This window comes from Balaenoptera physalus (assembly GCF_965194825.1).
Source record: "Balaenoptera physalus genome assembly, chromosome: 2".
Taxonomy (NCBI): Eukaryota; Metazoa; Chordata; class Mammalia; order Artiodactyla; family Balaenopteridae; genus Balaenoptera; species Balaenoptera physalus.
Genome location: NC_138883.1, coordinates 98059115 through 98084401, shown reverse-complemented (window position 1 = coordinate 98084401; position 25287 = coordinate 98059115). Strand labels below are relative to the sequence as shown.

The 25287-nt window shown below is 39.5% G+C and overlaps 1 protein-coding gene across 4 annotated transcripts in view; it reads left to right on the top strand.

Moving 5' to 3' along the window:
• MYO5A (myosin VA) overlaps positions 1–25287 on the top strand; it is a 216427-nt gene that overhangs the window by 177142 nt on the left and 13998 nt on the right. The window contains exons 29-38 of one of the 4 annotated variants that reach the window (XM_082444704.1): positions 2435–2535; positions 6222–6302; positions 7983–8181; positions 11284–11358; positions 12790–12883; positions 18148–18294; positions 18854–19008; positions 20795–20884; positions 22507–22657; positions 24919–25201. In XM_082444704.1, the coding sequence (XP_082300830.1) occupies positions 2435–2535; positions 6222–6302; positions 7983–8181; positions 11284–11358; positions 12790–12883; positions 18148–18294; positions 18854–19008; positions 20795–20884; positions 22507–22657; positions 24919–25201 (1376 nt within the window). The remainder of the gene's footprint in view (positions 1–2434; positions 2536–6221; positions 6303–7982; positions 8182–11283; positions 11359–12789; positions 12884–18147; positions 18295–18853; positions 19009–20794; positions 20885–22506; positions 22658–24918; positions 25202–25287) is intronic. The other 3 variants (XM_082444706.1, XM_082444705.1, XM_082444707.1) reach the window with 3 other exon arrangements.

Below are 25287 nucleotides of genomic sequence, written 5' to 3'. Positions count from 1 at the left end.
TTACATAAATATATATTAATGTCCGCTTCATGCCAGTTCCATGGATAGTAATTTACATACAGAGTTAGTTTTAGGAGAAACAAACTTGGTTGTTTTCACAGTTAGCTTTTATCTGTTTTGATGAGGACTCAAGATGGAATTTATTTATGGAACTAAGGGTTTGTTGTTTTCTCCATTTGTTTTTTGTGCTTGCTGACTTGTGATTTTCAGGATGACAAGGTAATTATATATTTTTTAAATTTTTAGTAAACACTTCTATTTAATCCTGATCTTTACAAGTATCCCCCAGTTTTGCAGTTGATATTTTCTGGCCAACAAGTCTGTTTTGATATTTATGAATTAATTTCCTATTTGACCCCCTGCTATTTGAGAAGTCAGTGGGAAAATAATGGAGGTCATAGGCTCCAGTCTGGATCGCAGAGAGGCCTCCATGACTTTTGAATTCGTAGTCAGCTCTGTGACTCATAGTGGTAGTTATGGCAGGCCGTCCACAAGCGGGGGAGGGAAGCCCATAACTCGGAGCACACTCCAGAGTGCCAGCTCTCCCATGCTCTTATCTCTACCAGCTGTGGGTTTGTTGGCCAAGGGTGAGGAGGAGCCAGCGGAGCTGAGCATACCCTTCTTGGGAAGAGCGGGATTTTCCTACATGGCGCAACCCTTTCAGAACTTCTGGTCCTGTCTTGGCAGGGACTCTTTGAGCAGTGAGTCAGGAACTTCCCAGCACTGGCAGTCCAAGTCTGACCCCATGCCCAGCCACTGCTTCTTAGCTATGATAGGCCGGAGAAGGGAAGGACTGGCTGCTTTCTACTATCTTTCCTTTGGATGAGTTCATTAGATCTACTTACCTAATTTACTAAAAGTTAAAAACCAGATCATGTAGGTCCTCAGATGTCAAAGAATATACGCAGCATTATTTAACATAGAAACTGGTTCTCTGAGTTACTATTTAAAACTTAAAAATCTGAGTATGGCCCTTTATAGAGTAGAAAGATTTTCTGCCTTTCAATAAAAGAGAAAAAGAAACTTTCTATGAAATATGTACTAACATATTTATAAAACATAGCTAGAATATTTATAAAAATGCTATATGTGGTGTTTATGGGAAAGATTTTTAAAATCAGTAAAACGTAAGCTCTTGTTAATAGCTCTTATCAGATTATATTTGGTCTTCTCTAAGTGTGCATTTATAAACTCACAAAAGGACAGCATTAGGATTAAAGTGGGATTTTTTTTTAAAAAAAGGATGTTTTTTATTATAAACACTGGAATTCAAAAGCGAGTATTTGTAGGCCTCTAGTTGACATTAAAGTTATCTTGGTCTCTAAGATCATGATATTTGAAGTGTATTCTATAATCTCCACTTCACTGTGAGATCTGGCTTTAGAGCAAACGTCGACTAAAGGATCAGACATATACTATTTAGACAAATAGAATGGGCTCTTGGGTTCTAAAGAGTATTATTCTTTAGAGGCTATAGAGCAGTTGTTCTTATTGTCTATTCTTGCCCTGGTTTAGGAGAGAGAGAGAGTGGTTGAGTAGGAGCAAGATTTTGAAATTTCATTGGTTGTCAGACAGGTTACACCAAAAAGGAAAAACAAAAAAGGAAGTAAAAATGTTAGCAGAAAAGTCCTTTCTATGCAAAATTGTTAGTAATTCTGACCTGCCTGGTGTTTATTTCAAAAGCTTATGTACCATGCTATACTGTAACAGAGGAAAAAAGAATTGAATAACAGCAGATGGTAGATATTTCCAAGGAGCTAAATCCTTCCCATTTATATATATCTAAAGATGTGAGGAAAAAACATTTAATTTTGCTGAAACACATGATCTGAGCACCACTTTTTTTGTACTGAGTTGTTAACGGAAAGATGAGCTTTATGTCAAACTTTTCGTGTTTATTAGGGCATTTGTTTTGTTATAACTGGTGCGGAAGTAGAAGAAAGAACAGCTTTGTACATTGCATTGAATACTTGGTGTTCTTGCCTTGTTATTGTTTTAATGCTGTATATAGTTTATATGTATATTTTTTAAAGTATATGTACAACATTAGAATAATAACCAGGCAAGGACACCGAATATATATATATTTACACTATGTGTGTGTACGTGTGTGTGTATATATATACACACACACGTACACACACATAGTGTAAAACACACGCGGCCCATCAGTGATTTTATTTACTCTAGAATCGCACCACCTTTGTAGTCGAGTGTTAGGGATTCTCAAGAGAGGGACTGGAGATGCCTCTTCCTCTTAACTGCCTGTGCCCCACTCTCTGTAGTTGTACTGGGGCTAGGGCAGACGCTCTGGTGGGGCAGAGGTGTTGTGGAACACATAAACCCCCTATTCTGGAGGAAAGAAAAATGTTGTATGAGGTCCAAAGCTTTAGAGTTAACACTTAATGTGGAAATGTGTCTTTTCCCCCTTCAGAATACAATGACAGATTCCACAATACTTTTAGAAGATGTACAAAAAATGAAAGATAAAGGCGAAATAGCACAAGCATATATCGGTTTGAAAGAAACAAACAGGTAAGTTGATCTTTCTTTTATTCATTTTGGTTTAATCATATTGATCTTTAAGCTTCAAGCCAGCCTCTTATACAGTAAGTCCAAGTGTTTATGCATTGTTTTGTTAGACATCAGCTGACCTTCAAAGGGGATCCAAGGTTTCCAATATATTCCCAGTTAAAATCTCATTTATAATAGTATAAGGTAGCATTACTGATGAGAGATGGAAAGGAAAATGTTCTTTACATTAAGGGAATATATTTCTGTATATTTAGGGTCTTAGCCTTGAGAAGAAAACCAGTTGCTTACTATATAGCTTGGACTATCTTGGGTAGTCACTTCCATTTGTTATTCAGGATGGTTATTGTGAAAGTTTGTAGGGACAGCTGCAGCTTTCAATAATTGAAATTTAGTGTGAAGAGAAGTGATGAAGTAGCGGAATCACATCTGTGTTGGCCGTGTAATTCTAGAAGGGTACCACGACTTCTAGGATGGGACCCTGATATTTGAGACCAAGTTTTTGTCACGTTTCTTCCTAAGGTGTTCTGAGAAAATCCTAACCCTGGTTTCATCTCATTTACTCATGAGTGAAGTTGTAGATGGCATTTAGCTCAGTCTTAAGAGCCGTGGGTGGGCTGAGAGTACAGATTTGCAGTCAGTAAATGACCAAACTTTCCCAAAAGTTTTCCCTGTAGCTTAGAGTATCACAGCTCATTTCTGGAATTCCTCAGCCTTCCTACCATTCCTGCTTCCCAAAGAGCCTTCATGCTATTGAACTCTGAACTTAAAAGACTACATGCTTAAAAGAACACAGCCAGTGATGATAACAGAGATTTATCAGTGTACATCTAGGTCTCCTGATGCATAATGTCAGGATTGGTATACAGAAATACTTCACAAACTAAAGAATATTACCGTGCAAAATGTAAGGTACTTATTACCTTCTTTTATGGGCAAGAGTGGAGAATGCTTATAAAAGTATTTGGTTAAACTTAAATTTTAATTTATGTATGTAGGTTGTAAGCATATCTTATAGCTAAGAACGTGTTAGTATAAAAAGAGCTATATTACATTGTTCATCCATCCACTCAGCTATTCGGTCACCAGATATGTATTGCACGCCTGTTTCATCCCAGGCCCTGTGCCACACACTGGGAATATAGCAGTAAGCAAGATAAATGCAGTCCTTCCTTTCACAGAGTTTATAGGCTGTTGGGGAGACAGCCAAGATAATTTGGACTTCCCTCCAGTGACAGGAAGGAAGTCATTTTTGTAAAAAAATTAATTAATTTATTTTTATTTTTGGCTGCGTTGGGTCTTTGTTGCTGCGCGCAGGCTTTTCTCTAGTTATGGCGAGCGGGGGCTACTCTTCGTTGCCTGCACAGGCTTCTCATTGCGGTGGCTTCTCTTGTTGCAGAGCACGGGCTCTAGGTGCGCAGGCTTCAGTAGCTGTGGCTCGCGGGCTTAGTTGCTCTGCGGCATGTGGGATCTTCCCGGACCAGGGCTCGAACGCGTGTCCCCTGCATTGGCAGGCAGATTCTTAACCACTGCACCACCAGGGAAGCTGCTGAAAGATTCTAAGTAGGAGAATGATATGATGAGATTGGAATTTTAGAAAGCTAGCCCTGGCTTTTATGTTAGAGAATAGATTGTAATGGAATAAGATTGAAAGCATAAAGACCAGTTAAGAGGTCATTACCATAATTGAATGACTGATTATAGTGACTTTGACTTAGTTGGTAACAGTTGGGATTGAAGGAAATGGGACACTTTGAAAGATACATAAGAAGTTGGGGTGAGTAGCCTTGCAGTTTGTTGGCTGTGTGGGATGGGGACCGTGAAGGGTAACTCTGCAGTGTCTGCTATGGATACTTGGTTGGATATAGTGATGCCAGTTTGTGATCCTGGGTCTGGGATGTGGGGAAGTACAGGAAATGATCAGTAGATTTACAAATATTTAAGGAGGTAGGAAGACATCCAAGGAGAGAAATTCATTAGGTGGTTGAAAATATAGATCTGGAACAGGAGAGATATGTAGGCTGAGATGTAAATATTGAAGTCATCAGCATGTAATAATACAGTTGAAACCATGCAAATAAATCAACTCTTCAGGGAGAGATGGTAGATGGAAAATAGAAGAGCAATCTCTGAAATTTGTTTTATGTAAACATCATATCAACAACAAAAGTCTAGGGGCTTCCCTGGTGGCACAGTGGTTAAGAATCCGCCTGCCAATGGAGGGGACACGGGTTCGAGCCCTGGTCTGGGAAGACCCCACATGCCGTGGAGCAACTAAGCCCATGCGCCACAACTACTGAGCCTGTGCTCTAGACCCTGTGAGCCACAATAACTGAAGCCCACGCGCCAAGAGCCCGTGCTCTGCAATGGGAGAGGCCACCGCAATGAGAAGCCCGCGCACCGCAACAAAGAGTAGCCCCTGCTCGCCGCAACTAGGGAAAGCCTGCACGCAGCAACAAAGACCCAACGCAGCCATAAATAAAAAAAAAAAACAAACAAAACAGAAGTCTAGTAGGAGGAGTAAGAACCTGGGCTCTGGAGTCAGATAGCCCTGGCCTTCACCACTTGCCAACTGTGCAACCCCTGCAGGTATCTTACGTCTAAGCCTCAGTGTCTTCTTCTGCAGTGTGGCAAATGATATATATTGGGTTACTGGGAGAACTAAATGAAATGATACATGTGGAAGGATGTAGAACGGTGTCTGACACTTGACAAACACTCAAAAATATTATTTTTATACCCTCAGTAGAAAAAAAACTATAACCAACTCTGTCAGTTTTGTTAATTCTACATACTTCTAATAAAATGTGTCACACTTCTAATATAAAAGCAGTTTCCCCAGGTCTTAAAATTAATTTTTGACACAAAAAATCTTTTAAAAGTTGTGTCATAAAAGCTGGGAACTTTGGACATATACTGGCTTATAAGTTACTCCTATAAGAATTTTTAAAAATAATTTAAAAAATACAAAATCAGATTTTATTAAGCTAAAACAAATTCCTACCCAGAAGACTTAAAACTTCATTTTGAAATGAATTATGAAAATTGCCACATGAAGACAGTAGCTGAAATTTTCATTCTATATGTATATGACTGTTTTGGTTAGTCTCTAACATAATATGTGACATATAAGATCACTCTGCTAGCTGAAGTGGGAAGCAGTTGCATGGCACAGGGAGATCAGCTTGGTGCTTTGTGACCACCTAGAGGGGTGGGATAGGGAGGATGGGAGGGAGACGCAAGAGAGAGGAGATATGGGGATATATGTACACATATAGCTGATTCACTTTGTTATAGAGCGGAAACTAACACACCATTGTAAAGCAATTATACTCCAATAAAGATGTTTAAAAAAAAAAAAGATCACTCTGCTAGCTGAATAAAATGTTAAAAACAGAACCTCCTTCTCACCTCTGCAGTCATTTATTATTTTGCAGGAAAAGTAGCTCTAGATGTTGATTATTTTGTTTTAATTTCTACATATTTACGTGTGATGTTACATGTTACCCATTTTTAAAAAAAAATTAACCAAAAATGATTTTTGTGGTAATATCTTAAAGTCATCTGTAATTAATAAAAACAGTCCTGTTGACTTAATAAAATATTGAACTATCACGTGCTGCTCTTGACCACCATCATCTCATTACCATCCCTTTGTGTTTTGCATTATTGTTCCTTTTGCATGGAAGATCATCTGCTATGGATGGCCATGAGTTGAATGAGGATGGAGAGCTGTTGCTGGTTTATGAAGGGTTAAAACAAGCCAACAGGTTATATTTGTCTCCTCAAAATGGAATGTTATTAATTTGTTGTTTTTCTTACTAACAGTGGCCTCCCGACTTTAACTTCTGTATTTCTTATTCATTAATTGTCTTCCTGGGTAAATTTCAGACACTAAAATTTGTGAATATCTCACTAAAAGTGGAAGAAAATCCAAACCTCTTAACTGGAGCCCAAGCTACTACTGCAGGAGAGATTAATACCTATTACTTAGTGGTTTCTTGTTTGGAATAATGATCAATTTAAAGAATATATGTGCCTGGGCAATGTGTCTACATTCTCATATATTATGATCATGCTGCCTAACAGCAGTGTTAAGTACACGATTCGGCATTCTGTGTGGTTACTGTGAAATTCCGATCTGTGAAACCGCAAACAAAGAGGGTTTCCTGCATTGCTACAGTTCAAAATAATAACCCTAACTCAACATGTTAAATATGTTTAGGGGAAAGCAAATGAAATTGAAATAGCAACACCTTTCTAACACAGACACTCATCTCCTCTAGTGAGATTTGTGTCTTAAAATCTCTTAAAAATGCCATTTTAGTGATGAATTTTTAAAAATATTTAGCAGACTCTTTGTTCGAGGGGCTTCTACTTATTCTGCTTTGTTCTAATCACAAACCATTGTCATTAACTTTGTGGTGTTATTGGTTCAAATCCTTTTGAAATTTTATAATCAGTAAAATATTTTTAGTCTGCTGTTAACTGTTTGCTTGCAATGGCATCAGTAAGTGTTGCCCAGCATTTGATAACCAAGGGGGTTCGAATAAAAGAACATCTTTTCTTTCTTCATGCTAGCTAATTCCTATCCATAACTTTGTCTTGGCTTTGGAAAAGGTGGTGAATGTAGAAATGGGGGTGCCTGGTGAAGGGAGGATGCCAGTTTGCTCTAGTATCCTCCTGCCCTAGACTACTCACGGCACAGCTGACTTGTATGTTTGCTCAGAGAAGCAGTAGCTGCTTTGTTGGTCCCACTAATATTGATGTTCTAAAACCATATCTTGTTAGGATTCTGTTACTGATAAGGAAGTTTATGGGGAAAGGGAAGATGACAAATTTTATATATATATATATACGAAATTTCAGAACTATCTGTCTGGATTTGGGTAAATCTGTATGTATTTCAGAGTAACACTCCAGCCTTTCTGCCCTTCAGAGATAAAAGTAGAAAGTAAAAATGGGACCCTGGTCTCACCCTCTGCCTGGAATTATTAATGCTGAAAGTCTTCAAGGCATATTTAATTAGTTGGGGCATTTGTAATCTTGTCCTCCATAGTGCAGTGATTTTGTGGCAAAGGTACTAGCTTTGCCAACTTAAATGCTAGTTTGTGAATGTAGTAAGCCAGGTTCTTTAACCTATGTCTTTCAATTGATTGTTTTAGTCATCATTTCCTATGAACCTTTCAAAAGAGCTAAAATTTTCCTGTTTCTAGGGGCCTTTGAGAACTTTGTAGCAGGGTCCACAGTTCAGAAAGACACAAACGTGAGCACATTTGTTTCCATTTCTGGCCCTTGGTTGAGCTCCTAGACTCTAATCAAGTCGGAAGCTACACAGTCACTACCGAGTCCCCGCTTTTCTGCCCTTGCAAGCGAGCACGGAGTCTTGCACCCTTCAGGCAGGGACTCTGGTGTCACCTCCCTTTCCTACCCGTGTGGCTTCTCCGCAGGCTCCTGGAATCCCAGCTGCAGTCGCAGAAGAGGAGCCATGAGAATGAGGCCGAAGCCCTCCGCGGGGAGATCCAGAGCCTGAAGGAGGAGAACAACCGGCAGCAGCAGCTGCTGGCCCAGAACCTGCAGCTGCCCCCAGAGGCCCGCATCGAGGCCAGCCTGCAGCACGAGATCACCCGGCTCACCAACGAGAACCTGGTAAGGCGGGTGCCGGGCCACACGCCTCAGCACACAGGGCCTAGCCCTGCAGGGCGGCCTTCCTTGCTTTCTGAGCAGAACATCTGTCCTGACTGGGAAACACTCACTGCCCCACACTTGTTACCCTCTTTCCCTATCAGGGACAGAGTAAGGAAAATAACGACTACGTTGGTAGAAGTGAAAAAGGCGTGTGCTTGGGTTGTTTCTCACAGAAGGCCCTGGTGCATCTCAGCATCCTCAGCCCTCACTTGGAGGGTCTGGAAGATATCGGCCGACTGTGTGCTGGGCTTTTGATATCCTCAGGAACTCAGCTTCCTCCACGTCAGCTGCAGCTTCTCTGCCATCGAGGAGCTTATGTGGTTGTCACAACCTTTGGTCCCCAAGCACCACTGTGGCCATCCCAGCCCCTGTCTCTAGCAGACAGTGGGGTTAGAGTTAGGGTCAGGGAAGGCAGTTGGCAGAACCAACATGGGGCTTTAGGTTGACCTTGGTTGGAGCTCCAAGGTCAGGGAGGAGGAACATCAGGATTCAAGTTTATACATTTGTGATTCTTTTTTAACAGAACTTGGGCAGTGAATGAGGAGATTTTTTTCCCCGTGCCAGATTCTGAGTGCTGGCACAGAGTCCAAGTTTGTTCTTTTTCCCTTTTTCTCTTTCTGTCCTTCTTTCTTTTATAGAAAATATTTTCTAAAATGTTTCTTTCTCAGTCACAAAATAACTTTTATTACAGATTTCTACTTTAGTTTGATAAACATATTTATTAAAGTAAAAGTCACTGAAAAAGTATAATTCCACTTTTTTTGGCTGTACCACATGGCTTGTGGGATCTCAGTTCCTCAGTTACCCGACCAGGGAACTCCCAATTCCATATTTCTATATAAAATCTATATTGTAGTGTCAGTCTGGTTTTGAGAAAAGCTCTTTAGGGTTAGTGGTAATTTGTTTCTGTTTGGGGATATTTTTAATTAATTAATTAATTTGTTTGTTTATTTATTTATTTTTGGCTGCATTGGGTCTTCATTGCAGTGCGCGGGCTTCTCATTGTGGTGGTGGCTTCTCCCGTTGTGGAGCACGGGCTCTAGGCATGAGGATTTCAGTAGTTGTGGCACGTGGGCTCAGTAGTTGTGGTTCACGGGCTCTAGAGCGCAGGCTTAGTAGTTGTGGCGCATGGGCTTAGTTGCTTTGTGGCATGTGGGATCTTCCCGGACCAGGGCTCGAACCTGTGTCCCCTGCATTGGCAGGCAGATTCCCAACCACTGCGCCACCAGTGAAGCGCTGTTTCTATTTCTTTAATTCAGGGTTTTAATGAGCTGTACTAGAATAGTTTGGATTTTCTCTGAAGATTTAACAATCTGAATTATCCCTCCATTATTCCATTAGTGATCATTTACATTACAAATAGTTTTCTAGTGTCATCTATTCAACTATCTTTTATATTAATTTGAAGCAAAACTCCAAGGTATGGGACTTCCCTGATGGTGCAGTGGTTAAGAATCCACCTGCCAATGCAGGGGACACGGGCTCGAGCCCTGGTCCGGGAAAATCCCACATGCCACGGAGCAACTAAGCCCGTGCGCCACAACTACTGAGCCTGCGCTCTAGAGCCCAAGAGCCACAACTCCTGAGCCCGCGTGCCACAAGTACTGAAGCCCGCGCACCTAGAGCCCGTGCTTCGCAACAAGAGAAGCCACCACAATGAGAAGCCAGCACACCGCAGTGAAGAGTAGCCCCCCATCACCGCAACTAGAGAAAGCCCGCGCACAGCAATGAAGACCCAATGCAGCCAAATAAATTAATTAATTAATCTAAAAAAAAAAAAAGCTCAAAGGTATTCTTTTCCCAGTCTATCCTTCCCTCTGAGGACAGCTTCCTGGTGAGGCTACATTGTAGGAATGGGAAAGGTGGGTGAGGGCAGAGTTTGGACTCTTTCCAAAGGGCCTGAAATATCACTAATTTATGGGGGAAGGTCTTCTGAATCATGGAATATTTCTGAGATGTCATTTTATTACTCACAAGTATATTGTTTCTTAAATTAAACTAACAATGCTTTAATGCCTAAGAATTGATAAATGTATTAAATAATATAATAATAATTGATGAGCATATAAATTCTGTGCTTTTAAATGACTATCTTAAAATACAAGGTGAAACCATGAAATAAAGATGATTCTGGCTGGTAGATTCTCAGAGTTTTTTCACTAAGCTGGTTAAGCATTTCCCTTTCAACCTTATGCACAGTATTACTTTTCTTCTCAATTTTTTATAGCTAATACAAACATAAACTAAGCCCCCAAATTCTCAGCTGGTAGAATCTAGTTAACGAGTTTGAATTTTAGGAAAACCCTTTGTAGGTCAGCTGCTTCTGCCTCGCTGACTACTAATTCAGGAGAAAGGATTCAAACTTACAGATAGGGGATGATGCACTTTTTCACAATCATTATAGTGTCTCAATCTTAATTGTGCATTTCTTCAGGAAGCACTTGGGCAGAATATTAAAGCAGCAGTGGGCCTAGGCTTAGTGTTCTGAGAAACTCTACCCTGCAAATCCTTCCCACCCACCTACCCCCCAACACAATCACAGAATTGGTTTTTCTCCCTCCTCTAGTGGGCAAGTGTCACAGGCCACCCACAAGGTGCCTTTCAGGGAAGGAAGGCACACAGCTTCTCATCAGTCTTTCCAACTTCAAACAAGAGCTCCAACTTTGCCATTATTCTCACTTTTGTTTTAAGTGAATTCCCCACTCTTGCCGCTGCTACTGGCAGCAAAGAAAGTGCAGCAACTTGTGAGCAGGTCTGAGGAGTGAAATAACAGCCTTCTCTGGGGAATGTGGACCACAGCTCTGTTTACCTGCTAACATAGCCTGTTTCCTCTGAGCATGTGAAAATATATTTGTGTATATATAATCAGAATCATGTACTAGAAAAATTAGAGGGCAATGGCAGGTGACAAATCAGAGCCTTTTGAGTATACGTAGTTTCATTATTTGTGTGTTGTTGTTTTTTTTTTAATTTGTGTTTTAAAATATTTTAAAATTGATTTTGCTGAGAGGTAGCATTCCCCTCACAGAGAAAAACAAATGTCCATTGTGCCTGTTTTTTCAGTATTTTGAGGAATTATATGCAGATGATCCTAAGAAGTATCAATCATATCGGATTTCACTTTACAAACGGATGATTGTATGTAAACTCATAGTGCTTCTCTGTTGTCTTCCCTGCTAATTCTAGCCCTCTGTAACTGAAGAGCACACCGCTGCCTGCCCCGCCCCAGGAAGTCTCTTCAAAAACTGTCACAAAACCTGTTTCTCCCCACAGCTGTCTTTTAGCCAGTGATGTCGCCTCTATCAATGTCCTGCGTCCATTGTCACCTTCAGTTTGTTATTAACACTAGGCTTACAGTGTGATGGAAGCAAAATGTGATTTGAGAGATAAAGTAAAATCCAAGAAACACAACTGAACGCTTTGAAATGTTAGCAACTGTTCCTTTTGAATCACTGGTCTAGTATCTAAATCAGCCCTGTCTAAACTAAACTGGAAAATGAATGAATATTTGTATTTATAAAAGCTTTTTAAATCCATAACCTGAATAACAACCACAGACTTATTAAATCACTGATTTATTTCCCTTCCAAGCTCCTAGTCTGCTGTTGTCCACTTTTCTTCTTAATTATCGATCTTTTAATTATGCCGGTCATTTGAAAGAATTCTTGATTAGAGAGCCAATTATCACAGTTTTTTTAACCCCCTGCCCTTGAACGAACTGCTTTTGTTTTCTCTTTTTGCATAAACCATGTGGAATTGTCCCCTTTTTTCTCTATAAGCAAACTTATATCACCTGGGAGATTTTTATGGGCATGTTATCCAACCTGCCACTTGGTCTGTAGACCACTCTATCCTGTTTTCTGTCGTTATTTTTTTTTTTTAAACATCTTTATTGGAGTATAATTGCTTCACAATGGTGTGTTAGTTTGTGCTTTATAACAAAGTGAATCAACTATACATATACATACATCCCCATATCTCCTCCCTCTTGCGTCTCCCTCCCACCCTCCCTATCCCACCCCACTGTCGTTATTTTTTAACTTACCTTTTAATTCCCAAAACTTCTTAACTTTTCTTAAGTTACAGGACTAGTTTTAGCCTCTCCAAAGGGTGAGACTCATAGAGACAGTGCTTCACACACATAGGTGTTAATCAAAAGCCCCTAAGTTCAACCATCCTTAAAACTTCCCACAAAACTGTGTGCATTCATCAGAATTTACTTTGCCTGTTCCCCCTTTAAAAGAAAACCTTTCTACTGGAATAGCAGTATGTTTTACGAGCATTTAATTGTTGTGGAGTCTACTGGAAAAGACTCCACAGTGAGCCTGCTGTCCATCACGCTGTAAAGGACTTTACTGCATTGTATATTTTAACATTTGGCTTTTATTATAGCTGCATTTCCCATTGCCTGCCAGTTTTAGCCAGGTGGGGCTCCACCAATGAGCTTTCATGGAGCTTTTATGTAAAACTAACAAGTGCTATTTCTGTACTTTTGTGTCTGCTCTCCTTCTGTGCATTTTAGAAGGTTTATTTTGATCTTTCTTTTATATTTCTCATTTTGATCTTTAGGATTTGATGGAACAACTGGAAAAACAAGATAAGACTGTCCGGAAACTGAAAAAACAACTGAAAGTATTTGCCAAAAAAATTGGTGAACTAGAAGGTATTTAAACATGTTTCTATGACAGTTGCTGAACCTTGGTTTTATATGCAATACTAGTGGCTTAAAAGGTTTGTGTGTGAATATTAGGGACAATAACAAAAATGACGTTCTGCAAACCTGGCCTCCGTGGAGTGGAAATTTTCATTACTACGTGGGGGAAAATGTTCTTTTCATGGTAGTAATAATTCACAAAGAGAGAATTCATTCAACAAACATCTAATGACCGTCTTCTATAGACCAGGCACTATGCTAGGCAGTATTGCATGGTGGTTAAGAGCATGGATTCTGTAGCTAAGCTTCTCGGGTTTAAATACTGGCTCTTCCACTATTAGTCGTCTGATATTGGGCAAGTTACTGAACCTCTGTATGCCTCAATGTTCCCACCTGTTAAATGGGAATGATAATGGTGTCTACCTGACACGGTTTGTAAGGGTTAAGTTAATTAATATGTGGAATGCATTTGGTATATTTCCTGACACGCAGTAAATCCTATATACAACTTATTTTTATTACTGTTATTCTTAGTATTAGGGATACTAAGATGAGTAAGGCAGAGTTTGTGTCCTCAAAGAACTTACATCTAATGGAAAACAAAAAGAGAAGTAAATAAGAAAAAAATGAATTATGATGATAAGAAATAAGATTTTAGAAAACATCTCATGATTTATATATGATGATGGGAAAACACCTTGAGAAGTGATCAAATATCGGTTATTATTATATACAAATGATTCTTGTCTTGTGGGTTAGTGTTTGTTCCTTCAGTAAGTAGGTGCCAGGGATATAGCAGTGAACAGGGCTAAAGCCACATTCTCAGCTTATTCCCCAATGATCTCATTGTTCAAGAGATTTTGAGACCCTCTTTGGAATTGCCTTCAGACCTATGCAGGCTATTACCATTTTGACCAAAAATGATACTGTGCAGCCTGCGCATCTATTCTGTCATTGTCACTCTGAATAACTTTTGCTCTGCTCAAAGGGTGAAGATTCCCCATCACTGGGAATGTTCAAAAGAATCTACCATGATTAACTGTGTGGCTCTCATTCCTCCAGTGTGTCAGGCCTGTCGTAACTGTTCCATCTGTTTGATCTTCTTGCTTCTCTTAGTCAAGTCCTGCTTATCCTTTGAGACCAGAGTTATATGTCACATGCTCAAGAGCAGCCTTTCCTGATCACACAGATAGACCCTACGGCTCTACCCTCTGTGTACCGCAATTTGCCTCCCATCTTTTGTGGTTTTCACTGTCATATTTTTAGCAGTTTTTCTGTTTGAATTACTGGCTTCCTCAATGGACTATGAACTTCCTGAGCATGGTGACCACCTCTTATTTCCTCTTGTTTTCACAGCACCTAGTATATTGTCTGACCCGTCATAATCATTCCATTAATGTTTGTTGAATGTGTAGGTAAGTGTAAGAAATATTTAGAACAGCAACATGGATATTTACTTTCAAGGGGATAATATTCCCTGGGATGTACAAATACTGAAATATTTGTTTAGAAATCAGATAGATTACTTTGCAGTCATATTTTATTATATAATCCTTTAGCATTATGTGATTCATATATTATATTAAAATTTTGAACCTCCCAATCACAGACCCAGACTATAATGTCTGTTGGCGGAACTTTAAAAATCTTTATTCAGAGAACTTTTCTGTACTTAACTCTGCATTAATTATATCATGAGATGATAATTAGACAGCAGAGTATCCGCTTGAACAAAACTGATTTTAAGGGTATTAACTTGTAAGATTATTTTTTAAGCTCCTAATTGTTTCTTTACCATATGTTAGTAACTTTTGATAAATAGAAAAGCCATTTATTATTTTACATTTTTTCTTAGCTTTCTTTGATATGTATATTTTACTTAAAGAGAAAGCTTAGGGCAATTTTAAGCCATTATCAATCAGAATTCAACCTCATCAGTTAAACTATCCTGCCAGCTATATTCTTAAATCTATAAGTACATTTGAGAAGGTAATTCATAGATTAAACAAAAAAGTCATTATGATATTCTTAAGAAAAGTTGAGTTAAATAATACGTATCTACAGAATAAGATGAAGTAGATTTATGTGACTTGAGCGTTTGCTGAGTGCAGTGTACCTCTCCTCCCCAAGGCAGAGAAGAAAGACAACACGCTTTTCCAACACCTTTCTCTCCTGTCCCCTTATCCCCACAGTGTACAGAAAATACTGATAACCTTGTACAGCAAAGCACCTTCTAATATCTAAAAGTTTTCTTATATTTTTCTAAATATAATATACTTAAATGCTTCTGGTTTAAAATAGCAAGACTCTTACCTCCTCCTATGGGCTACACTTAATTAAGGAGACATTTTTAGAAGACAGTGAGGACTTTTTTAATGCCAACATACATAATTTTTAGCAGAAATTATATGGCTAAATGGAGAGTGTTTCAAAATTTGATATGCTTTGTGCTGTATTTTAATCCAGGAGTGGGTGTTCCATCTCAATTTTCATAGAGTCGGAGAATTTAGACCTAAAAGAATTCTAGAAATCAGTTAATTATTTCAGAGGAGAACAGAGCTGAGTCCCAGAAACCATAAGACACTTCCAAAGTCTCAGCCACTTAGTGGCCAAAATGGGACTAGAACCCAAGCCTTCTGAAGAGCACTGACTTCTTTGTGTCGTATTTTCCAACAGACCCTCTCTACTTATAATAATTCATTTGACTGTCTCAATTAAACCTGAGATCAAGATCTTCCCTGAACCAAAGTGAGGGGGGAAAAAAAAAGTCTTCCAATTTCCTTTCTATTTCTAGGACAAAAAGGTTCAGGAATGTTTTTCTCTCAAGCATAAAGAATCTATTATACTTGAAAATGGAAGTAGATGTTGCTTCAGATCTTCCTAGAAGATTGCTGTATTAGATGGAGCATTCAACTAAATGACCCCCAAGGTCCCCTGAGTCTCTTAAAAACTGGGTGGTATTCTGGCTTCTCTCTTTCAGGCTTTATTTTTTCCTGATACTACGTAAGGGTTGACATTTTAATTATATGATTATTTTAATTATATGATTTGTTAAATAAATCAAGGTTATGTTGAGCTGACATCTAAATTTTACCTGTGAGTTTTTGTGAAGACTCTAATCTCTGGGAAGAATTCAAAGACAGAGTAAAATTTTAATGAAAGTATGGCAAATTTTATCTCTGACATTTTTGTACAGAACCAAAAATATCTTCGTTAGAGATTTTGCAAAAGGAAAGTGAAGCTTTCTTTTAAAACATAATATCTCTTAGTTAAAATATTCACCATATTTCATAAATTCTGTGGTGCACAATTTTTCATATTTTAACATCTCTGAAATTAGGATGTATCTTACAGCAGTTGATAGGTTTTAGTTTAACTGGCAATATTTTTCCTTCTTTAGTGTTATATAAAATAATACTATATGTCATAATCAGTGGCACCTTAGATATGATAAAATCAGTAGGTTTAAAACATTCTTTTTGAGTTATACAGAGTCCAAATATGTGCATTTGTTGATAAACTTAATATGTTGAATCTGTTTTCTCCCAGTTTCCCCTCATTGAATTGTTTCTGTGGCTTAAAGCAAACCAGTAACATAGATGGCAGGGATCTTATTATTTTGTTTTACATGCAGAATATATACATGAGCTGTGAAGGTCACTGTGTACTGATCCTGAGATCCTCATGCTGTTGTGTTTAAAGTGACTCCAGAAATAACTTATGTAAAACTAAATAGTTTGAATCTCCTATCTCTTATAGAGAGGCATACAAGGCATTAAGTTAGTCCTGCGGTTCCGGACTGCATCATGCATACGAAACGCTAGGTTATGGGAGGTGGCCACAGCCCTGATTTGTCCAATCACAGTATGATCGCTCTTTAGATATCATAATGTTGATGGATGGTGGTGATTTTCAGCGCTGGTAGTCCCGGTGTGCGATGCTGCGGCATGAGGTGGACGAGGTGTCACCAGGCTCTCTGCCACGTGAGCAAGAGCGCTGGCAGGTATTGGTGTTCTCTGTGATAACCTCATGCTGTGGAACTGGCTTCCCAGAACTAACACCGGAAGTTGCCCAGAGTGACAGGAGAAGCATGCCTGATACCTTGTGGAGTCAGCAAGATTAAACTTTCTAATGCATCTGATCTGCATTTTGTTTGTTTGCCAGCAGTCTCTGAACTCAAACTTAAACTACACCTAAATAGATTTCTTTTTTTTTTTTAACATCTTTGTTGGAGTATAATTGCTTTACAATGTTGTGTTGGTTTCTGCTGTATAACACTAAATAGATTTCTTAGCTGCCCCCCTTCCTGTAGATAAGAGAATTAAAAATCTTACTAGCATAGAGCTCCACAAACACCATCATAACTTATGTTTTCCCTTACCTTCCCTTGCATTTCCCATTCAATTCTCAATTTTGAGATGAGATTGGAGACTTTTTTTTAACCCTCAGTTCTTCTCTCGCAGCTGCCATCAACAGTGGTGATCATTTTTAACATCTGAAAGGGTTGTTAACCAGCGCTTGTACTTTAATGGTTGCAGCTTTGTGGTGGGACTTTTAGCACTTTACTAAAAACAAACAAAAAACTGAATAATATTTAGGAAATCATATTAAATACAGGTTGTTTTATCTGCTCATGATTTCTTTGGGAGTGAGGGGTGACAGGAGAACATTAAGCCTTTTCCTTATGAAGCCTTTGTGAGAAATAATACATTTCACATCAACTAGTGTGAAGAAACACGGTTCTACCACCTATCTTGATGTGGTTTGAACTGATTGCAATGATACATTTAAAGTAAATGTTCTTTTTCTTTAATGACCAGATTCATAGAGCTAAAGGTAAAGGGGAATCTTTTATAGTCTGGCTGCCTCTTTGTAGAATATTGTTTTTTCCTTCTGTAAATTAAAGTCGAAATATATTTAGACATTTATGATTGATACTGATTAGTTAACTAAGAAGTTAAACGACTTACTTTGGAGACATTTAATCTTATTAGAAAGTAAACCTTATTACAAAAAAAAATGCTTTTGAATCTAGTAAGATTCTTCAGTGTTGATAGTAGCCAAGCACTAGTGGTTGTTAGAGTGACATTACCATATAATTTTATCATCTATCCACCCAGTTTTACCAGAAAAAATATTGAAAGAAGGGACAATTAAGTGGTAAATATGGCAAGCTTCTGCTGTTATAGAGTTTACTTAAAATTATAGGAACATGGAAACCTCTCATCTTTTCTACCTGGAAGACATTTTTCTTCTTTTTGTTTCTGATGAAGTGGGCCAAATGGAGAACATATCCCCAGGACAGATCATTGATGAGCCCATCCGTCCAGTCAACATTCCCAGAAAAGAAAAGGATTTCCAAGGAATGCTGGAATACAAGAAGGAGGATGAGCAAAAACTTGTTAAGAACTTGATTCTGGGCAAGTATTTCCTGCGTGAGATAAAAGGTCTTTCTGGTACATGTGTTGGTGGTGGGAAAGGCTAGTCACTCATTTACTAAATGTTCACACTGGTTTCTTTAGTCATCCTTGACTGCTGTGCGTATAGTGCTGTAGCAGCATCCTGACCGCATCGTGGATGTCAGTCACACTGCAGGGACACTTGCTAGGACCCACCTAACTCCTGGAAGAGCAGGTTCCATAGGGAATGAAGAGTTTAGTTTGGGAGGGGCTTAGTTTGACACGCCTGAGCAGAGATGTCAAAAGCCAGTTGACACATGAGCCTAGAATTCAAAGGAAAAGTCAGGGCAGGAGATAGACATTTGGGAGTTGTTGTATAAGCAGCTAAGATTCACATGTTCCTACCCTCAAGAATTTCTCCACTTAGTGAGCCTTTAAAATATGCTTTTTTAAAAACATGACCTATTTACCCTGAATGATTGAACTCTTACATGAGAACTGTGCTTTTGTATCTCAAAAAGCATTCCTCGTGAAGACTTTCAAAGTTATATAAGATTATTTTTCCTCTTTTCTTTTTTAGAACTGAAGCCACGTGGTGTAGCAGTCAATTTGATTCCAGGGTTACCAGCATATATCCTGTTTATGTGTGTTCGACACGCTGACTACCTGAATGATGATCAGAAAGTAAGGTCGTTGCTAACATCAACAATAAACAGCATCAAAAAAGTATTAAAGGTCAGTTCATGTTCAACAAAATTCTCATAATGAATATTAATGATGACAGAGTCTGTACAGAGGTATTTTTTCTTCCTTAGACTCGAGCTAAGTTTCCAGTTATGACCACTTGCTAGTCTTAATCGATACCTTCCATTGTAGGAAACATTCATTCTGTAAAGTGTCTATGTGCCTTCTTTCAAAACAGGGCTCAGGTTGAACAGTAATCAAAATTAATTCAATATACTTGCATTTGATTGTGAAGCAAATTCAGTTTCATCATAGAAATTTTCTGCTTTGAGGTCTTAGAACTAAATTAAAAATACCTAGTGAAGTCCATATATACAGGGAATATGATGCTATAGTTAAAATAGGTATTAAGTAAGTTTAGTAATACCTAGCCCGTTCATATAAAAAGATGTCTGATAAAACATTTAAAATTCTCTTCTGACTTTTCTTCCCATTATTCTCCAGCTCATCCCATAATTTTCCTTGTTACCTGAAATGCCTGGTTCCATGCGAGGAGCAACACACAGATGCTAATCAGAGAGGAAAGACTTGGAAAAGGCAGCAAAGTTACATAATAGAACAGAAAGCCCTACATAACTCAGTAATCACTGAGTCACTTGCGTGATCATCCTCTTGACAATCTAGAAAAACAACGAACGTTATTCTTAGCTTTAACCATTTTTCAGTTCTGTGGCATTAAGTACATTCATACTGTTATATAACCATCACCACCGTCATCTCCAGAACTTTTTCATCTTCCCCATCTGAAACTCTGGACCCATTAAACACACCCTCCCCCAGCCCCTGGTCATAACTTTTAATGCCGGTTCTCAGTCCCTCCTGCACAGATAGTCTATGTGGTTACTTTCTACAGTGCTTACTAAAGTGTGGAGTTTCTGAACATTTAACATTCAAAAATTGATGAATGTCTTCTGAATGTAACTCATTTAATTTTTGGTGTATTGATGCTCTATTACATCTAGATAGACTACGAGTTTTACTACTTCTTAAGTCAACTCCTACAAAGACAACAAAGCCAAATCGTAAAGTTTTCTCCCTCTCATCTTACTTGCAAGATGAGAAAATTTGGATAAATTCTTCCAAATTTATCTAATTTGACTAATTATTGTACCAAATTGTTTAAAGATTAAAAAGGAGTAGATACTTGAACACAGCACCCTTTTGATACCATTTCAAGTGGATGTGCATTTGTTTCACATCCCTTTTTGAACTGAAGTGTATTTGTCGTGTGTCCCTGGTTTGATTTCGCAGAGGTGTTTTGACATGTGGCCCAGACCTGATGAAGAGCCAAACTCTCCACTGCTCTGCACAGGGCTTCCTCCATTCCATTTCTGATAAGCTCCCCAGAAATTGTATCTTATCATTGACAAGATTTTTAACCTAATCTGGGTTTCAGTGCTTCACAATATTTGTAATTCCCTTTTGTGCCTTTAGTCCTTTCTGATTCCCTTCAGTAACCCTCAGGGAAGTGAGTTTGGGTAAGCTGTGGCTTGGTGAATTGTTTTCTGCTTAAAGGGACTGCTAAGCGAATATCAATTGCATGACCAGGCATCATTTTCTAATGGCCAGAAAATGGATGCCAAGCAAAGTAACAAACAACCAGTGAACTCAGTGGTTGAAATTCTCTAGCAACGATATGAGGCTTTACAACTGCAATGTGATTTATAACTGTTGTTAATGGCAAGTGAAGGAAATGGGCCTTCTGGTATCTGTTGGGTTTTTTCAGGCTATTATTTCCCTAAGGAAAAAGCTAATTTAGGCTTATTCTCTCTTTCAGAAAAGAGGTGATGATTTTGAAACTGTCTCCTTCTGGCTTTCTAACACATGCCGATTTTTGCACTGTTTGAAGCAGTACAGTGGAGAAGAGGTGAGAAAGCCTTGATCACAAGACCAGCATGCTATACTTTCTCTGACCTTTTTAAGGAAAAAAATTTAAAGCACAAACTATTTAGCCATTTGTTAATTTAGAAACCTGAATTCAGAGGTGGCTTGGAATTTCATAGCTTTGTTTGATGTTCATTATTTACAAAACTGACTTGGGAAGTGACATAGTTTCTTCCCTCTGAGAGTTTGTATTATGAGAAAGCACAGCAGAAATAAAATGAGCATTGGTCATTGAATGGTTATCGCACTGAAACTTTTTGTTAAAATGTGAAAATGGGCTTTTCAAGGACTGATATAGGAATATTGAGCTATTTAAAGAAATTATTCAGTTTTGGCTTGTGTAATACATTAGAGGTGATCAAGGTAAAACATGTCTCTTTATATTCGTCCACGAATATTTTTGCTTTTGCGTATAGTGATGTGGTCATCAGTTGGTTGATAGACCTCATATTTTAAAACTATGTAATATTTTAATAATTATCATTTATTAAGGGCTGCTTAGTATGTATCAGACAGCATTTACTGTACATTATGTTGTTTAATTCTTGTTTAACATCTCATTGAGGTAGGAATTATAACCCAGTTTTACAGATGAGGAAACTAAAGCTCAAAGAAGTTCATCACTTTGCCCAAGTGCTCTCAGTCATAAGGAGCTGAGCTAGGATTCCGGGTCTGCCCACCTCCAAGAGCCTGTGCCCATAACCACTGCCCTTCGTACCTCTCCATCCTTTGCCGGGAGGGCAGGCAGAGAAGCTGAGCAGTAGTCCTTTCTGAGCACCCACAGGCTAGGGGCAGAGGACTGTCCTGGCAGATGATGGGAAATGCAATATGAGCAAGACATGGTCCTTGAGCAGATGGGACTGGCAGAATAGAATCCCCCAGAGGGCCTATTAACTGTCCTGTCAGTCCCCAGTTCTAGACCATGCTGTTAAGTAGGTTGCAGGTAGGCAGATGCTTGAGTGTGGGCAGAATCCATCAAGTAGGCAATTGTCTTTGTCAGGCAGTGCCTGACAGAAGTACCTGCCTGTACGGTTGGCTTTCCATTTTAACAAATATCACCAAAAGATTCCATTCTAAGCTCAGACTGAGAATCGTGTATGGATACAGTAAAATATAGTAAAGAGAAATTTTTTATTTATTCACCAGTCTCTGTAGAAATTGATCAATTTTAAGAAGATTATTTACGTCCTTCCAGTGTAGTATTTATAAATAGGACTATATTTAATGAACTGAAGTTAAGAGATTACTACTTTAGATAATTTAGTGTTTGGCAGTGAACCAGCTGTTTCATAAATGAAAACACTCATTAGTTTTTTTTTTCAGATTAAGTTCCCCCATCTTGTTTCATTGACATTGCTGGTGGAAAAGCTTAAATGCTAGGTTGCCAAGTTTAGATTATTCAAACGCTAGTAAGAAGTGGAAGGGGAGACGTGATGGAAGCAAACACACAGAATTTGAGAAGGATTATCCTGGCATTTATGTGTAGGTTGGATGGGAACTCTTTGGAGAAAGGAAAAAAGAGCATGAGGTTGCCAATCAAATGAGAGAGTTAAACAGGAGACATTTTACTTCATCTGTATCATTAACTCTCCATTATGGCTCCAGGGCTTTATGAAACACAACACATCTCGCCAGAATGAACACTGCCTCACCAATTTTGACCTGGCTGAGTACCGGCAGGTGCTAAGTGACTTGGCCATTCAGATCTACCAGCAGCTTGTGCGGGTGTTAGAGAACATCCTTCAGCCAATGATCGGTAAGGCCAGGGCATATTGCTGACATCCAGGTCTGTCTACCTCATGTGCCCGCCAATGGATGACCACCAGTGGCACATGTGTTGGAGCATGTATTCATATGGAGAACATAAAGTAGTAAGACTCAGTCTCAGAATTAGCTGAGGAATCCCAGAACCCCAGCCATGACGAACTGGGGTACCTCAAAATCACTGATTCCACGTGATGGAAATGGCAGTGTATAGTTTACCTCCCTAATGTGTAATGCCTCTTTCTTATGATTGGGTCATGCTTTATACCCAGCAGTAGACCTCAGACCTCATTCAGTTTTCAAAAACACTTTAAACTTTGGTCTAGCGTACTACTACACAGAGCTTCCTAGGGACCCATCTAAAATGAAGGAGGCTGGGGAGGGTTTGCACTTTGCCTATTAGGCTACAGTAAGAGGGCTGGGAAGGTACCATGGCAACAAGAACAGGTCTCAGACACTCCATGTTGAGTGGAACATCTCATGGCCCCTATGGAATTGTTAAAGGCAATTTGGTTTAAAGTAGCAGTTTCTCATTGGATGAGAAACTGGGGTGTGTGTGTGTGTGTGTGTGTGTTTTTCTACGTATGTGTGATTTCATGTACCTATCTTTATATGTGTGTACTCACTCTGGTTGTGTATTTATGTATCGTTCTACCTGTATTCCTTTGGAATGTGTAACAGGTGTGAAATAGGAATTAGAAGGCATGTACAAATTGCAGGCTGCTAATTTTGAATGCACTGAATTTTTTTTTTAATTTTTTAAGTTACCAAACTGTATTATCGTCAAGCAAATTATCCACAGCCTCTTAAGGCTACTACCAATTACCCTTTCCTTCCCCATCCATGTGTTTTCCACATTTCTACAACTTCATTTCACCTCTGTGGGCTCCTAGTGTCCCATTTTTTTATTGCAGTCCCCCCTTTAACCAACTAGAAACAAAGAAGGCTGAGGAAGCCATGGGGGATGGCAGTGGCTTCTTCAGCTGACGCCTAAAAGGTCATGAATTTAAAGCGACCTAGGTCAGCAAAAATGCATGTGGTAACACAGATGCAGAGAGAAGCTCAGCTTCAGTCCATTCTCTTCTACTTTTGCCTGGTTTTATTGGCTAAATAAGAAATTTTACCTTTAGATGTGCCACTTTAAACCACTAGCTGCATCTCCCAATGATTTTACAACGACAAATGTTTTGAGTCAGTATGAGGTTCTTTGGAAGCTGCGTTTAGCTCTAGGACATATAACAATGAAACAGGAATGGCCCCTGCTCTCAAGGGGGCTTCCAGTTCAGGGAGTGGGCATCCCAAAACCATCCTAGAGGAGGCATGAGCCAAATGCCACAAGAGCATAATAGAGGGAGCAGCAGTGCCCCAGATGAGAAGACTGAGTCCTGGGAGGCTAAGGCCAGCCCGAGGTCTCCCTACTGTTGTGGGAAACTCAGGGCAAGGAAGGGCCCAGCTCTCTAGCCCCACACAACTGCCCCCTCCCAAGTCTTCTCCAAGACCACTGCCTGGTCTCCTGCCTTTCTTGCTACTTGATTTGTTTGCCTCTGGGGCTTGATATTACTGGAGAATTTTTATCTTCTCCCTAACTGCTCCATACATATCTCTCAAAAACCATCCCAAGATACCTCACACATGTGCTATTACGAGGCTACTGCTTCATATTTCAGAAAATGGGCCATTAAGAGTTCTTAATTTCATGGTAAATTTTTTTTTTTTTTAAAGACTCATGGATGTTTCTTTTTTTTTCAATTAATTAATTTATTTTTGGCTGCGTTGGGTCTTCGTTTCTGTGCGAGGGCTTTCTCCAGCTGCGGCGAGCGGGGGCCACTCTTCATCGCGGTGCGCGGGCCTCTCACTATCGCAGCCTCTCCCGCTGCGGAACACAGGCTCCAGACACGCAGGCTCAGTAGTTGTGGTGCACGGGCCTAGTTGCTCCGCGGCACGCGGGATCCTCCCAGACCAGGACTCGAACCCGTGTGCCCTGCACCGGCAGGCAGACCCCCAACCACTGTGCCACCAGGGAAGCCCCCATGGTAAATTTTTGAACTTAAGAATTATTATTTTTTTGAATTTAAGAATTATTCCTTCATTAAAGTTTAAAATCCAGAAGCCCTTTTATTGCGTTGTTTTTCCCTCTATGTTGATACTCAAATCATTTTCATAAACTGAATGTGTGTATGTCTGTATCTTTGTGTGTGTGTGCACACGTTTCCTTCCAAATCTTCTTTTCTGACACTTGAATTTCTCTTGCAGTCTCCGGAATGCTGGAGCATGAAACCATTCAGGGTGTGTCTGGGGTGAAGCCCACAGGGCTAAGAAAGCGAACCTCCAGCATTGCTGATGAGGGTACCTACACACTGGACTCCATCCTGCGGCAGCTCAACTCCTTCCACTCAGTCATGTGTCAGCACGGCATGGACCCCGAACTGATCAAGCAGGTGGTCAAGCAGATGTTCTACATCGTGGGGGCCGTCACACTGAACAACCTCCTCCTGCGGAAGGACATGTGCTCCTGGAGTAAAGGCATGCAGATCAGGTGAGCGAACGCCAACAGCTGCCATGGCCTTTTCATGCTGCCCAACCGCTTGCCGGGGCTCGTGTGAGGCTAGTGTACCTGATGTT